Raw genomic sequence first — 17,865 nt, 5'->3', positions numbered from 1 at the left:
AAAGAGAGATACCACTGAATAGCATAATATAGTCTAGAAGATATACTAGTCCAGTTCAATATACTCTGCCTTTTTTCAAAAACTCTCTCACATATTATTGCTCTTATCTAATGGTATAGACAAGTTTATATATTGTTTTTTTTAACTCACAATCAATATTTTGTAATTGTGGTCTGGTATATGTTGAGTGATCGGTTTCATTTAGTAGTATGTCGAAGTCATTGAATAATAATCTTTGAGTCTGGAATACGGTATGAGACAGTATGGATATATAGTAAACTTCCAACGAACAAAATCTACAAATGGTTAGAAGCCATTCGGATAGTTTCTTAAGTTCTCTCAATAGATATATCTTGTACATGTACTCTTATTTTCCAAAGAAGGGTAGTGTGGTTTTGTAATTCATTTTTATATATATATATAATAAAAATGTTTTTTCCCTGAAAAGTGGACAGAAAAGTGACAACATGAAAACTACTCGGTAAGGTCTTGTCCAGTTTGTAAAATAACGGTCCCTATCTGTTTAAAGATGGAAGAAAAGGCTTCTCAAAGTCCAGTCTACTTGGAACGCCCGTAACTTTTCTGTAGCGACGATAGACTCTTACCTGTCCGGACAACAGTTATACTATTTTGAGTTCTCTACAAAATTTTAGGGGCTAGAAGGCACGAAGTGCCTGGAGGCCCCCTATACCAAAAAAAACCTCATTTTATACTAAACTCATTTTATACTAACATCTTCAGGGGCTAGAGGGCACGAAGTGCCTGGAGGCCCCACTACCTTTTTTTTTTTTTTTTTTTTTTTTTTATTAATTTATCTAGATAAGGTGTTTCAGTAAAATGAAATTTATAATTAATAGAATTAATATGTCGAATTAATAGTTTATTCCCATTAGTCATAATATGTGGAATAATTTAAGAGATCTCTTTAGGGGAGATAAAAATAAAAATGAGTTTTTTTATATAAAGTGAAAAATTTTAATAAAGCATATAAATTTATACAAAAATTATTTTGATGAGTTGGAGCTATCTTACAATAATTAATTGAATCCGACTGTGACCTTTGAAATTAAAATTGGAGAACTTTGCTTTTGCAGTTTGAGTCAACTGTTTTGTGGTCGCATAATAATCTTTCCTTTCTTTGTTGTGATATTTCAATATGAATACAAAAATTTTTGTGGCGTATTTGAGATTTAAATTCCGAAAACATTGGACGATTCAGCAGTGGAAAATTTGGGAAATCTCTCAACCGATGTAATATGTTATTTCATCCAAGCTTTACTGGGAAATCTCTCATGGGTGAAATTCGCTTTCTTCAGGGATTTGGTAAAGTATATTGAGAATTTATCCTTGGACAAAGGGATCCGTCGGAGAGGCCCACGAAATCATCACAACTAACTGGCAAATCTGAGATAGGTTCGCAGTAGTGTTCTGTATTATTACGAGCGATAATCGATGTGAAACTATCTTTTCGGACTTGTAAGAGTGATTGTATTGGCTTTACGATGTGCTTACTATATATGTTTTGTTACCGGATTAGAGTTTATTCAAATTTGCAATTCATTGAAGTTAAATTAGGTATTTCGTCGTATTTTTGGTTCATCTGCAAACTTTAATTTCTCACGCTTTGTACTATAGTTTAACCAGAGCACGCTTAAGGTCGTTGACTTTAATGTTTTTAGGGATTAATATTGGGCTGTACTCATTAATGTTTGAAAATTTTTCCGAGCATTCCTTTTTAATTTCAATAATACAAGGCGTAGGATTCTTTAGATGCAGGGTCGAGTTTTCTTTGTCCATGGTAATTCCCTTTCAAAAGAAAAACCAAACATAAATAAAGATTCTAAATCGTCCCTCTTCCACTTTGAGTTGTTCTGCCGCCTTCCAAGGGGGGCGTTTATAGATGCATATGCGGGCAGTACCCTGTGAAGCGGAAGTTTTGACCTGTGAGTCCTGGTTCTATGTCTTATTAATCAATAATATATGGCTCTTGAAAAGGCCAAATTCTAAAATGTAAATTTTTTTTGCTGTCATGTAAATCTTGGACAAAGTTTTCTGCTTGATATCTCTAAATGAATGTAACCTAATTTGAGTGGAATTCTTTTTAGAGAGCTTACATCATTGTTGTCATATACGGATAAAGGATATTGGCGGCTAGATTTTGGCATATTAAACTTCTTATACTTTCACAAATTCTTACACAGTAAATATCCCAATATACATATAAGGCTCTTCCATTTTCTCTTCTATAATCACTTATACTTAAGGAATATGAGGGCATTTTGTGGTATTTGAGATACAATTCAATGCTCCATTCTGAGTTGGACAATACTTACTGTCGCTTTCATCTGAAAATTTTTTACTGATATTTCTTATCTTTGCTTATCTTTGTGTAAGCTTTATAAACCTTACCAAAGATGCACCATTTCTATAAATCTTCTGTGTTTGGGAATTCCAATTATAGGTTTTATTACATCTTTTGTCACGTTAGAATGCTCTGCTCAGAAACCCTTGCATTCCAATTTATAGCATATCACATTTAGACTAATAACATATCAATTTAATGATGTCAACATGGCATCAATACAGTGCTCATTAATAATAAATCAAAATCTATGGCGTTCAAGCAATTTGAGGGAAATAAAATAATTTCGAAATTTCAAATACGACAAGCTAAACTTTATGAACTCGAATCAACTTTTGATAGCCTGCAAAATAATATTATATTATTGAGAATCATCGTCTTATGTTTAAAAAATCATATAAAAATATTTTGTTATTCAATAACTTGGAAATTTTTAGTAGTTTGGTGATAAAGATCGTAGCACACATTCTATATTTGTCTAAGTGCATGTTTATGAAGTCGGTTTATCAACACATTTTCTAATTGTAAGCGATTCTAAATGACTGAAACATTTGCGCACTTGAGAGATGATACCAGAAACCAAGCACATTCCATCTTACGGAAAAAATGAAGCAAGATTCTGAAATGGATCAATTGAAATTGTTCTGGACAGGTTTTGAAAACTCTGAAGCAAACAAATCCAAAACTGCTTTCTTTCATAAAGGTAGCATTTGTTTAAGAAAACACATCCTGACCGTAAAGAAATGAACTAATACAATCATCTTTTGTAGCATAAAGTTTCTCTTGGAACAGTTTGAGCATTTTCATTCTCTGACATTTGAGATTTGGATGCAAAAGATATGCTTCTTGAAGAATCATCTGTCATAAGGAATGGAATTGGGCCTTTCTTAAGTTGCTTTTGTTTCTGTGGCCTCTTCTATTTCTACTATGTTCCGATGTGAGTAGGCGTAATCTGCAAACAAGAATATCTGTAATCACAGTTGACTGATTGGTAAGATTATTGATTATATGCATGGAGACTTTTTATCATGTGCAACAACGATGCATTGATGGAAGACTTTGTTAAACATCTTCTGTAGAAAAGACCATACATTTGCCAGAATCATTAGATTCTTCATAACTGTTTTCAATGAACTAGATTTGTGCTATTTGAGTTCATAATAAATAAGTACAATTCATTCTCACTGTTTACAGTATGAGTAATGTGTCCCTGTTTGTGTAAGTTCCAAGTAGAAGTAACTCGATTACACAAAAGAGTGAGTTGACGCCATTGTATTACAAAATCTGGTTTGAATTGGATATAGATTTGTTGTATATCTTTTCTTTTGAAGATGAATCAAATCTCTCAAGTTTGATAGAAAACTTACCAGACTTGTCTCGAATGATTTCATGTCTTCCCATAAAAGACTATGTCAGTAACATAATCTTCTCCTGTCGACATTGTGTGTTTGTGTTTGGAAGCGGTGTCAATCATCAATTTTGTTGAAGCCAATAGTTCTTATTGACATCTGTTTTGATTAAGGTAATGAAAGTTTGTCATCATTTATTGAAGAAATGGAAACATTTTTCTAGTGCCTTATCTTCAATAATCAGCCATCAATTCTCATAAGAAATAGATTGTTTTTCGGCTTTGAGAATGGTCATAAAAACATTATTGATGCATAACATGAATTCATCACAGCATTTCATTTTTGTTGGGAATGGATCAATTGAATCACAACTTGGAAATGTACAAATCATGAACAAAGCGTTTCATTGAAATTTGTGTTGGAATTGAAACTGTATCTGCATCTCACAAAACAAATCTTGAAAAGAGCTGTGATGTACTTTATCATTTTTGAGCTTGGAGCACTGAGAAATCAGGTCTCGTGAATCTTTAGATATGAACAATTGTTGAATTGTTGATTCAAATAAATGTTCCGCCAGATTTATTGACGGTCCATGTCTTTACATATTTGAATATTGTGTAATTGCAAAGCATTTTCCTTCGCAAAATGAATAAAAAAACTGCTTTTGGATCAATGAATGTATATAATGCTCAAGGAATGACAGTTAGATTATACTAATTGCTAGTTCTTTGTTATTATTGATCAAAATTGGCAAAGATATCTTGAACAATATATCCGTAATATTCATGATTTTGGTTTACTTGTTTTTATACTGTTACAGATTATCAAATGCACTGATCAAATTGTTTGACAAAAATCATCATAGATTAGAGTTGACTTTTGTGTCCCTTTATTTGCTCGTGAAGGTTCTGCAAGAATGCTTTGAAAGTCAGTTGTTTTTTGAAAGCTAAAATTGGAATTATTGAATAGCGGAGAAGAACTTTGGAATGGATTAGATTTGAATGACAATCATGATTGAGAAAATTTCATATTGGAATATGAATACTTTTGGAAGTTCTGATTTGACTTTATGAATTTATGATTTTTATTTTAAATCAGGATAATCTGTATCAAGAAGTTCTTTGGAACAAACTTTTGACTTCGGATTTACTTTGTCTAAAGAGTTTCAAGGGATTTTGTTGATACCCAAATTTTTCCACTTCCTTAAATGTATCTTCTTCAACAGTCGTCATTTTGTGATTTCTTAGCGTTTGTACTGGGAACTTCCGCGTTTCTAACAATCCAGCAAGCTTCGTTTGTTTCTTGTATTAATCTTCTTTTTCAACCTGCAATATCTCCGATTACACTGTTCATTTTTCCTTAGAGATGGTGCCTCGATTTGTAAAATCTTGTGGATTTGTGTTCCACTTCCCTCTTCTACAGGTGCAATATCACCGATTGTTTGGGGTTCATCAACTAATGATTCTTTAGAAATCTTTTTTTCTTGAACTTCATTTGCTTGGGTATTAAAAGTATCATAAATGAGTTTGAAGAATCTATTACTTATTCCCATGTAATCGAGCAAATGCAATATCTCTTCTTTGTTTAATTTTTTCAACGTATCTAAATTAGCGTCTTTGAGAAAACCATTGATTTGTGCTATGTTATTGTTTATAAAAGCCTGTATTAATTCTTCTGTGTTAGTTACAGACTGCTTTACATTACCCGTCTGCATAATAGTGAAAGTTTGATTGATTTTTTATGTTGGCATTTTTTTTTCCTTCCAAAAAATAAAGTTTTTTATGAACAAAATAAATTCGAATTAAACATAATTGCTTCATTGAGGATTCACATAATTTCATAATTTTAATCAATTTTTAGATTGATTTTAATTCTCTTTGTTGAATTAGTTCTAACATCTTAAAACCTCTAAGATCTAGCATACTTCTATGCATTCCTGATACAAATGCATCAATTTTTAGAGCCATTATTGATGTGTGATTAATGAAGCAACTAACCAAGAAAAAAACCTTAATATTTTTCAGAATAATTGTTGTAACAATCATTTCATTAGTAAGTATTATGATTTCGTTTAGAAGCCAAGCGAATAGCTTTCCAACTTTCAAAAAATATTCAAAACCAATTCCATATGATGATCCAAAATTAGTTTGGAGTCTGCGAAAGAAAAACCCAAAGCCTCCATTTCTTTCCGAACTAGAATATTCTAAGCAATTATATATAATGGTTCTTGATAATTCATATAAACCTGAAAAATATCACTGTATAATGAAAAGACAATGGATGGATCCAATAAAACAGTATAAAGAAATCGATGGAGTTGAAATGTACTCATTAAATGCCACGGATAACGAAGAATGTAATTTATCTACAATCACGATCAATTCTTTACCAAAATATACAGTAAACCCATCAGCATTCTTACTGATACATTCTCTAAAGCTATTTTTGGAGAGATCATATGCTGATTTTCTTTTTGTTATTAATGACGCCGCATACATGAAATTAGACAGATTTATAAAGTTTATTCGTAAGGAAATGCAATTAAATAGGAATAACAATAGGTATATTCTTGGAGATTGCGTAGAACAAAGATATTTCTTCCAAATGTTATTATTAGATTCCGGAATTCTTTTATCCCGATCACTTGTTCAAAAAATTGTTGATACAATGGATGACCATCTCTGGCAAGTTGCTTTTCAAATCGGATTGCCAGCAGATGAAATTTTGTCAGAAATTGTTGAAACGTTAGGAATAATTGTAAGAGATCGACAAACAGATGAATTTCTAGGTCGAGGGTGGAGAAGTGAAGAGCATTACAAGATGTTTTTGAACAAATCATTTGACTCCCTTCCAATTTGTTCAATTCCTTTCGAGCTTCTACGACCAGGAGCAAGCCAACTTGGATTGTGCTCGCCTCGCATTACACAAGTTAATGATATGTCTGTCTGGTCTGCATTAAACTACCAATCAAAAGAAGATTTCTTGAATACAGCAGAAAAGATGCTAGAAAACATCCCACAGAACGTTTGCTACTATTGGGATAGACTTTACCCAACAATTTGTATCAAGAAATAATTCTGAATACTTTCTGTTATATTTATATTATAATATAACTTTCTATTCATTTTCGTAACGATAATAACCAAAATTTAATAAATTGTTAGAATATATTTTACATTATTTTTGTTTTTACTTCTTTTATAACACACGTTATTGAAACCCTCAATTTCATAGAACGATTCTGCAACTTATATCAAGTATCATTAACGTTATCACTACTTTTGATCAATTATTGAACTAATTGAAGGATCTCAACCAAAAGGGTTAAGTGATTCGCCTCAAATACATATAAAAATTTATTTACTATAGACTACATTATTAAATGGTTCATATTTAGGCCATTGCATTAAATCAATTGTGAATTGATAAGAATCAGTCTCATTAAACATTTGTCCGTATAAATATTGCTTTAAAAATATAATTTTTTCCAATGATTATTTAAAAATCTCAGTTTACAATTTTTCACCTAATTTCGATGAGAAAATCGAATACTCCGCTTGCTTCTGAGTGGAGTTTTTATATGTTTTACAGAGCACCTGGCTCAAAAGCAGCTGACAATTACGAGAAAAATATACATACACTCGGTAGTTTTAATACAATCGAAGAATTTTGGTCAATATATAGTCACCTTAAACGTCCAAATGACTTAGAACCACCAACAGACTATCATCTATTTAGGAATGGAATACGCGCAATTTGGGAAGACCAAGATAACGTGAAAGGAGGAAAATGGATTATTAGATTAAAAAAGGGATTAGGCTCATACTACTGGGAAAGACTTATTATGGCATTAATTGGAGAACAATTTCCAGTAGATGCCCTTGGAGCAGTTATTTCTGTTAGATATCCTGAAGATATAATTAGTTTATGGAATAGAACTGCATCAGATGATAAAGTACGCCATGAAATTTGCCGTGCATTATGCTCGGCGCTCGAATTACCACCAGATACAAAATTGGAATACAAACAGCACTATGACGCTGTTAGAGATCACTCTTCTTTCAGAAATACTGTTATCTACCAGGCTGGAACTGACGAACCATTTGAAATTCCTCAAAAGAAGGTAGGAAATGGTAAAAAATGATGTTTAAATCTCTCTTTCCACATAACTCTTATTTATTTCTCTCGATATAATTATAATTTCGCTTTTTGGGTCAAAATTTATTCAGTATTTCTTTTCATTTGAAATGAAATTGAATAATCCTTCTCAAAAACCAGTACAGTATACATTGTGCGTCGCCTGTAGCCTACAGCTACAGGCACCGACACAATGAAAAAAGTGACAGAAAACTGACACCATACGGGCGCGCATATGTACGCATATATGTGTAAAAATAAACGTTCATATGTAAACTAACCTTTATTCACTAGCAGGGGCTGATAAATCATAATCGTCGAGAAGTACGATAGGTGGTCCCACCTGTTTAATCTGTATGGAGAGGCAAACGTGACGTAAGAAGCATAACACTGGTTTCTCAGTATATTTAATAGACTCTGCTGTTGGCTTAACTGTAAGCTTATATGTAATAGGTGAATTAGATAACTGACCCTGTTGGAATGTATAATCAGTTTCGCAAGGGAATCCACATAGGTAATGACCTAAGTCATTTGACTCGATTCCAAATTGAGGGACTGATGTGGTTGTGATAGACCTCATGACATCATAGTTGAAGCCAACAGTATCGTTATTATTGTTAGTGGCATTTGCCTGCATCTCATAGAAGATTGGATCATTAGATGCTTGAGCCTCAGCGGGTATGTTACCATATGCTCCACAGTTCAATTGAATTTGTTCAAACAATGGATTTTCATAGGTAGTGTTATAATTAGGTGTTTTCTTAAATAGTGTATAAATGGTGTTCACATATAATGGAGTAAATGCTGCCGTGAATGTACAAGGAGTTCCTTCACCTTTAGCCATTGAACCATCCATAGTAATGCAGTCAATTCTTTTGATTGGGAAGTTTAGAGTCTTTGCCGAATATCTTGTCACCAAATCACTATAGATGTTAGGGTCCAAAGAGAATGAGTTACAGTATGTAATCATTTCAAAGAAGTTTGCATTCTTCTTAGTGAACTTAATAAACTTGGTACCAAATGATATCGTACTCTTATCGGCATTCCAAGTTACAGTATCAATAACTTTGATACCTTCATAGATAGGAGTGAAGTGATTAGTGATTGGAATATAGCTTGTAACATTGGCTTGCATGTTCGGTAATGGTAGAATATCCTGATAACTTAATGGTGTCCAAACCATACCAGCAATACTGAACTTAACCTTAAGTTGTAAGTTACCAGCAAACGCTGGAAGGAATCTAATGTTATTAAGTATTAGGAATCTTCTTAGGTCAATCTTGATTGGTATGTGGAACTTTAATGTAGTTGCACCACTAATTGGTTTATTGAACTCAATAATCTGTCCAGAACGAACTGTATCACATCTATTGAAAACATCTTTATGTCTAGCCTTACTAAATACATCAACTTTCTTAATAGCTTCTGTTGTAGATGCAGTAGAAGTAATGTAACCTTCTTCTCTAGCATTATCTTGTGTATAAACACTTTTACCATTAGCGATTAATTGATATGATTCAACAGCATAGAATGAATCAATGTATCCCAACCAAATTGCTGGAAGATGTGCACATGATTTGCCACCAGCATATTTAGTATCAATTGCTTTAATTGCTGTAACATTTGATCCTGTAGGAGCTGTCTCAACAGCTCTTTCTTTATATACTTCACCATCATATTTAGGAACTTTTTCATCAGCTGGTTCAGTTTCTGTTGTAATTATGCACTCACCATCGACATAACCACTAATGAACGTATTATATAAGTCAATCATGTTCTCACCAGGTGGTGATATGTTAAATGTAATATAACCGTTATCAATAGTATTTGTCGGCATAGCTGGCACTTTTGTTGGGACATATCTATGGTTAGTATCTCCAATAGGAACTGCCCCATCAACTTGATCGAAATAATATCTTACTTGTCTGATGGAATCAGCAATACTGTATGTATTGAGGTTATCGTTCAACATCTTTCTCAGCTATAAAAAATTTACAATCTTCTTATTCTTGGGATTATTCGTCTTATTTGTGGCTGAGGTTTAGGAGGTTCTGGTTCAGGCTCTGGTTCATCATCGAAGTGTATTCTTTTCTCTTCCATTGATTGAACATATTCTTGATTCTCTTTAGTTTCCTTCTCACGTTCAATTGGGTCCATGTTTGGTTCATTAACTACACTGTTACGTTCTAATATCTTTGTCATCATCTCTAACAACATTTTATTAGTATATGCTTGTTCTTCTTCTTTCTTCTCATCAACTTTAGGAGCTTCTTGAACAACAGGAGCTGGGGCAGGAGCTGGTGAATTCAATGGTGCCTTTCTCTTTCTAACTTGAACTGAACCATTCTTCATATGACAAACATAATATAATGGATGTTGTATTCCTTTAGCTTCATTCAATATGATTGATTGCTTTTCACTTGGTGAAAGTTTTGACGTCATTTCTATCCTAATAAAATTTTTTACTCCTAACAAAATGACTGAGAATACTTTCGACAGAGAAGCACTCAAGAATGAACTTCGTGAAGAAATACTTAATGAACTCAAACCAAAAGAACAAACACAAGAAGAGAAACCAGCTAAACCAAAGCGTAAACTCACAGAGAAACAATTAGCTGCATTAGCAGCTGGACGCGCAAAGAATCCACGAATGATTGCAAAGAAATTGAGAGAAGAGGAAGAAGCTAAGAAAAATAATAAGTAAGTGTTTAGAACTTTAACTTACGTTCAAAAGATGACTTCGTTGAAATAGTGAAGTCCTTATTTTTGTTGAAGCATGGTTTCGAACCAATGCACAAGTCAAAGGTTATCTCATCACCTTCATAAAGAGATTTGTACAATTCCACGATGCTATATTTTTCCCCAACTTTCTCAGGGAAGAACAAACCTTTCTTCTCGTCATAATGTACTTGTATCGCATCTGGGAACATTTGGTTTGCAGTAAGTGCAATTACGTCCTGTGTGATTCCCTTCATTCGACAGTGGAAAGCAATTTCCTTGAGGTCATTGGTTAATTCGTCGAGGTAAGTCTTCTTTCCAACGAATATAGATCTTTGTGCCTTAGACATATGTCCTGCAGTAATCTCTGCAAAGTCTGAATGAAATTGACCCAGTGCTTTTCCAATGAGTTCTCTGTTATACCTTCTCTTGTATTCTTCTGCTAACTTATCTAAGTCCTTCTCATACAAGTGTAAACTATCTGTATCCTGATAGAACAACTTCAAGCCCAAATCTTCTGCTGTGAAGAATACTTCATTCATGATTCGTTTGGACATAGAAAGGATTGAAACACCTAATGGACAATAGTTAAAGTGACGAACGATAGGTTTAAATGACTTTACACATGAAAGTTCGGAATCGGGGATGAACTCTATTGTCTGTATGTCATTATAGTTCTTAATGATATAGTCAGTGAGCTTATTGTCCTTGATGAAACGAATCTTTTTGTCAATGGGCTTTAATATCGTCTTACCATAGATACTGTTCAAAAGAAGTTTGATGATCTCTTGTATCGGATTACCTTCCTTCTTATACTTAGCACGTAATTCGAAGAGCTTCTTAACTTCATTCCTTATTGTCATGTCCCTTTTTCCATCATAATAGTATCCATCAATGACTTTGCATGAGATCTCTTGGAACTTGATCAGATCTTGAAGCGTAATGTGGTCTACGAACATCTTGCAGCATGTATTGGAACTTCTGGCAACATGTAAGTCAGGGTTGATGTCAGGATTGACGACAATCAATGGGAATGCTGAGTTCTTACCGATCGACAAGATCTCGATCTGACAGTAAAATCCTGAGATGAACTTTTCCTTTGTTGGTTCAGCTTGGTCATCATCAAAGAGATGCTCCAACAAGTATTCACTGCTCTTCATCTCTTCTGTCATAACTTTTGGAATTCCTTCTAAACAGTAAAGTCTAGCAATTGCTGATGGATACAATGATACAGCATCGAAGTCAGTGATGAGTTCTCCTTCATTGTATTGCTTCTTGTTCTCAGCTAGCATGCATCTTCCTCCTTGAATACACTTGGAAATATATTCACGAGGTTTTCCTGCAAGATCAAAGAGATTACCGTTCTTCCAATATACTCTCTTCTCAAAGAGTTTGTTTGAGATAGAACTTATTGAAACATAATCATAAGCATCTATTTCAAACTCAGTCATGAGGTCATTGCGGAACTTAAGAAAGCCATCTCGTAAAATGCGTACATCTTGACCGCAATAGAATGACGAATAAACTTCCATGTCAAAGTGTTCATCATCAATCTTGCAATCTTCAATCTTCTCAATGTTCTCATTAAAAGCTTCAATATCTTTGACATGATTCATGGCATCATCGATGTTACCAACTTTAGTTGTATTAACTAACTCTTCCGTGTAGTAATTATATGGGAAAACTTCTTTTTCACCACTAGTGAGGTGAAACATTTCAGGGAATCTTTCCAACTTAGTTGAGATGATTGCATAAGAGTCTTTGAAGCAGAGAAGTTTTCCTTTGTACTTTCCTTGTATCTGCATCGTTTGTGAACCTTTGATGATTGGAGTTCCTGTAATCTCTTCTAACTGAGACATGAGAAAAGTGACATCGTACGATAAGTTGTGGAAATAAACTAAACTCTTATCTGGTAAAGCTTCGAGGAATTTTGACGCACAGTCACTTCCCCAAATTGATGTATAACCATCATCGTCATCTTCCATGAAACAAATGTTGTATGCTTTGTGAATGTTTCCATCAGTTGATGCTTCGAAGTCAGCAAAGAAAACATGTTCTCTTGGGAACTTCATGTCTTTCTTCGTCTCTGAACTCCAATCTTTCTTCATCCTTGCGCAATAACGCTCATTGTATGTGAGGTCAATCATTTCTTCAAGGTTCTCATTATACATCGTTGTGAAGTATGTGCAAAGTTCTCCTGTTCTAATTGGTTCGAAATAATTGTTAGCAAACAAGAGTTCAATGACTTTTGCAAGTGGTGTAACTAACTTTGAGTTAATTGCATACCTTGTTTCATATCTTCTGTTAACTAACATCTTCTTCTCTAAAGTCCAATCCTTGCACAACTTACAAACATCTTCATAGTTCTTGATGAACATTGAACTTATTGGAAGCTTTTCGTTCAACATGTAGTGGTCATACATTAATAAAAGTTCTACTGTCATCTTTGGTTCTTCATCTGGTTCATAAGTATATGAATGATTTGAATACTTCTCGTTGTATTTGATGACATGGAACCTTATTCCTGTTTCTTTGGCAATAACCTTAATCTTTGACATTGGAAAATCTTTGACACGAATGATTTCCCTCATATGATTAATTGTTGCTTCGTCAACACCAGCTTGAATACAAGCGTAGATGAAACATGAATCTTTCATCATCTTCTTTGCTGTCTCTGCATTAAGTTCGTTGAAGATCTGATACCTCTCTAAGTTAATAGGTAATTTGCATGTCCATGTCCAAAGCTGACCATTACGTGACCTGTTTCTCTTCTTTGAATGGTTTTGTTTGATGATCTTGAGTGCGATCTTTTCTTGACCTGCTGCTCTCATCGTATCTAACATAACTTGTTCTTCAGCTGTGAGTTTATATGGTGTGTACGTTCCTTTTCTCAAAGCAGAAGCATCAACATCTGAATAAGCTGTATAGTCAAAGATCTCGATCTTCCTTAACGAAGGAATACTACAAAGGAAGAAGTCATAGTTTGATTCAAGGACTTTAGATGCTAATTCTTGTACTTCTGCTATTGGAGCTTCATTAAGTAACTGATGAACTAATGATCCCATTGTATTGATGTTCAAATGACGCAAAATGTTTCTCTTCTCATCAAAGTCGTAATAGAATGTCCACTTCTGTTTGAAAAGGTCTATCTGTCCAATGAACTTTGCCATAACTCTTGGAAACATCTTGTTGAAGTAATCTTTTCCTCTTGGACTGTATTGGTCAATGTTAAACATAATGAATCTTTCTCCTGCTTTAGTTATTGGGTCTAACCATTTCTCATCAGGAAGTTTTTGACCATTAATGTTCTTAACAACGTAAAAGGCATTCTGTATTTCTTTGTATGCTAATTCGCTCTCATCAATCTTTGGTGGAGGGTCTGAGTATATTGGTTGCATCTCCATTAACGCTCTATTATGAGATCTCTGATCGTGATCTAAAGCAACTGGGGAATTTGAAGCTGGAACATTCATGATACCATTGTAGTCATCATAGAAGCTCTTAGCATTCTTGAAAATATCTGCTACACTTCCTGTACCTCCTTGATTCTTAATTGCCAGAGCTAATTTATTGGTAATGTCTTTAGCTTTCTTAGGCATTTTGATCCCAAACATATCAAGCATACCTTTCTTATCTTCTGGTGAAAGGTTATTAACTAATCCTTTTATAGCATTGAGCATGTTGGTCTTTTATAACCGATAAAAAAATATACGTTATTTTTTTTTAATCGTCATCGTAATCATAATCGTACGAAGATTCTGTATCATCATCACTGACATCATTGGTTTCTCTAACTTCTGGCTTATCTGGTTTAATCTCTATCACCATAAACATTGGTGACAATAATCGAACAGGCTGATCTTGGAAGTCAACTAAGGTAAACGTAACATTAGTTAGTTCCCATGGAAATGCATCTATCCATGGTGAGGATTCCTTACATATAAGTGGTTTACCAGATATCCAGAACTCATTGATGTTATAACATGTAGATCTGTACATGATCTTTCTTCGATCATCAACTTGGTCAATATTATTGAACCCAGAGATGACAGACATTGATGAACGAAGGTATAACTGATACCCGAAGTTGAGCATAGGTGGTTTTGGCATTTGTAGATAATAATTATGTACAATAGGTAGTTCTATTCCATATGCACCTAAAATAAGATTTGCTCTATGTGAAGCATCTTTTAAATAGACTTTATGTCCTTTGTCCTGTGACGTAAATATAAGTTGATTCGTAGCACTCAGTGAAACTGTTACATTATGTTGACCTTTTTTCTTGTTATAATAATCAAACTGTTTTGTTACAATCTCTTGTAGTTTTGATACAATAGTATCCATATCAAATGAAAGAGCTGACTTAAATGTACACACCTTTTCTTCTCCATCTTCGTCTAACTGTAAGACAAAATAATCTGTTTCGTCACAAACAATAAAGTTCGCCATAGTACTGACACTTTTTACTCTCATCTTTATCTTACTTGGATGCCCCATGTTAGGATCTGCTTGAAACTGTATTGTCCCGTAGTTATTAGGATCAGTCGATTGTAGATAATACATCATTTTTATATGTAGTAAAAGAATGAGTGTTGTTCCATATGCATATGAATGTTATAAGTCTAGCGTACTTCAATATAAAGAATATACTCTCAGAATTACTGATAATGCTTTAGTCATACATAAAGAAGGTGCTGATGAAGACATTACCATCGGTCCTGGTATATTACCTATCGAGCAACCAGATGGTACAATTGTTGAAACAGACTTAAATCAATACCTTCAAGCGTTACAGAATCGTGTGACAAAAGTAGAGAATAATTACTTAGATGCTCCATTCTTCACAACTGATAGAGATTATATGTTTTCATGTATGGCGAGTAATGGTTTGCAAGAAACTCGTGAGGTAAATATTAATGAAGCATTAGAGACTATAATATATCATGTTAAACGGTTATTATCGATTGACCATGGAGTTCATTTTGACCCAAGGTCTACACTGTTCAATATACCAATGATTGAAAACAGTCAATTAACATTTAAAGAAGATACATTGTATAATGCTTTAAACGCAGCATTTGCTTATATATTAGGTCATGAACAAGTACAAAATAGTGGTATTGCAATATACTTAGATAAAGTTATGTTAAAGAAACCATTGACATTCACAGAAGATGGTCCAAAAGCAACTGGTATTGTTGGTGATGGAACATTATTGACGAAAGAATACTTAGCAAGTCATGTCGGAGAATTTTTCTCCACTAATGATAGCATCAGTACAACACCAGAAGTTATTTTATTGAAGAAACCAATCACATTTGATGTTAAAGGAAAGACAAAAGCAACTGGTATAGCTGGCGATGGAGTTCTTCTGACTAAGGAATACTTGAAGAAAAATATCAATGACTTCGTTGAAATTGTCAAAGATAAAGAATCTGGTCTTAAGTTCAACCCTTTATCATTCATCTTTGCCATAGCAAACGCCGGTGCTACTGCAGCCTCATGGATATCACTCCAGAGTCAAATAAATGCTCTTTGGGCTTTTGTTGAAAGTCAAGAAGGTATAGATACTGTTCTTGACACTCTGGGTAATCTTGGTCCAAATCATAAAGGAGGTTTTGTGGATGGAATAAAAAATTTAGTTGAAAAGACTAAAACAAGTTTCCAGAAGATAACTCATATAGAAAGATTCAGAAATGAAGGTTATATGGAACTTGAGAGTTTTGATGTGACTGGACCTTTGGAACCAATTCCAATGCCACGTGATGCTAATGATGAAGAAGAGAAAGATCCTGGACCAAAAACAATCATTTCTACGTTAAGTACTTTGTACCCTGATTTTGTGACCTTAGTGAAAGTTGCTAATACATCAAGAAAGAACAATAATATTAATATGTCTGGTACTGATGACCTTACTGATTATCTTTATCTCATTCTTGCTGAATTAGCGAAGAAAGTTGAGGAGAACAAAAATAATGGAGGAAGAACTGCACTTAAGATTGCAGACAAAGCTGACAAAAGTTATGTTGACGAAGAGATACGTAAAGTTGCATCTAAAGAATATACTTTATCACAGTCTGTCATACTTAAGACAATCAAAGGTCCAGAGAAAGATATGTACCCAGGTGATGGTACAACAGTTAAAGTTAATGAAAGAGTTTCATTCCCATCTGGTATTGATGCAAAAGAAGTATATATTAATGGTGAAAACATCAATACAACATTGATTCCTTTGAAAAATAATGAGTTCACTGAACCTTTGACAGTTAAATCAATTCGTTCAAGAGAAGACAAACCTGTTATAATCAATAAAATAGGAGCTGATAATGACCAACCAGTTCAAATCAAGAAAATAAGAGCTGATGACATTATCTTGAACTATACTTTAGGTCAAGTGCACCTTTAGAGAATCCAAGCACTAGTGTAAGAGATACACTTAATAGTTTAGATAGTAAATGTACGAACATTGAAGGTCATGTCAGAAACTTTGAAACACATGAGCTACCAACAATGTTAGATAAGAAAGCTGACAAAACTTATGTGGATGCAGAACTAACAAAGAAATTTTGGAAACCAGATAAAATGACATTTACAACAGAAATTATAAATGGTGAACCAGCAACTCCATTTGAATTTGTTAGAGGTCTTCAACCAGATACTTTTGAATTTTTCTTGGATAATTCTATTGAACTAACATTACATTATAAAAGTGGAACAAATGCAACATTTCATCCGGGAGATACATTCCAAATGGTATTTAATGACATAAGTTCTTTAGAATATGTTTATAGAGCTATGAGCATATATGATTTAATATATCCTATAGGAGCTGTTTATACGTCTATGAATCCAATAAATCCAAACACTTTATTTGGTGGTAGATGGTATGAAATAGTTGACAGTTTTCCATTCTACACTAATACGCAGTCAATGAAGATGGGAGGTTCAAAGAAAATAGGTATTGAAAACCTTCCTTCACATATGCATAGGTTCAGTGGAAGAACATCTGTGGAAGGAAACCATTCACATTCAATGACAAAAAGAGGTTATACAAATCTTGCAGCAGGTTCGGATAGACAGGGAATGCATAGATATGATATTTCAAGTGACCCAGTAGATTCAAGCACAGGTATTTTCTGTGGAACTGCAGGAAATCATACACATGTTGTAGCTGGCATTACAGACCCAGCAGGTAATGGAAAAGATTATATGCCTCCTTATATAACAATGCACGCTTGGATACGAGTTGGTTAACTCAAGATCACGATCACAAACTGTTTCTCAGTATGAATGAGTAGC

At 33.8% G+C, this 17,865-nt stretch overlaps 4 protein-coding genes and 1 pseudogene across 5 annotated transcripts, besides 2 other annotated features; 3 read left to right on the top strand and 2 right to left on the bottom strand.

The window, feature by feature from the left end:
* Positions 1–808: part of a mobile genetic element that runs on past the window's edge.
* A 4,770-nt stretch (positions 809–5,578) lies between these two features.
* TVAGG3_0866320 (uncharacterized protein) lies at positions 5,579–6,859 on the top strand (the record flags this gene model as incomplete). The annotated part of the gene is made up of 1 exon (XM_051249865.1): positions 6,316–6,786. One exon carries the CDS (start codon positions 6,316–6,318, stop codon positions 6,784–6,786), a length of 471 nt encoding a protein of 156 aa, XP_051085340.1.
* Positions 6,860–7,249: 390 nt separating this feature from the next.
* TVAGG3_0866310 (translation initiation factor protein) lies at positions 7,250–7,966 on the top strand (the record flags this gene model as incomplete). The annotated part of the gene is made up of 1 exon (XM_051249864.1): positions 7,292–7,855. The coding sequence occupies one exon, from the start codon at positions 7,292–7,294 to the stop codon at positions 7,853–7,855; it is 564 nt and encodes a 187-aa protein (XP_051085339.1).
* Positions 7,967–8,092: 126 nt separating this feature from the next.
* Positions 8,093–17,865: part of a mobile genetic element that runs on past the window's edge.
* On the bottom strand, positions 8,132–8,485 carry TVAGG3_0866290 (uncharacterized protein; the record flags this gene model as incomplete). The annotated part of the gene is made up of 1 exon (XM_051249863.1): positions 8,132–8,485. The coding sequence occupies one exon, from the start codon at positions 8,483–8,485 to the stop codon at positions 8,132–8,134; it is 354 nt and encodes a 117-aa protein (XP_051085338.1).
* Positions 10,557–11,108, bottom strand: TVAGG3_0866280 (organellar and viral DNA polymerase type B; the record flags this gene model as incomplete). Its single annotated transcript, XM_051249862.1, has 1 exon — positions 10,557–11,108. The coding sequence occupies one exon, from the start codon at positions 11,106–11,108 to the stop codon at positions 10,557–10,559; it is 552 nt and encodes a 183-aa protein (XP_051085337.1).
* Positions 16,069–17,443, top strand: TVAGG3_0866270 (annotated as a pseudogene). The gene has a single exon. A coding segment is annotated over exon 1 (1,375 nt).

This window comes from Trichomonas vaginalis, chromosome VI, assembly GCF_026262505.1.
Source record: "Trichomonas vaginalis G3 chromosome VI, whole genome shotgun sequence".
Taxonomy (NCBI): Eukaryota; Parabasalia; order Trichomonadida; family Trichomonadidae; genus Trichomonas; species Trichomonas vaginalis.
Note: the sequence above shows the minus strand (reverse complement) of the source record. Positions and strands in the feature narration are given on the sequence as shown.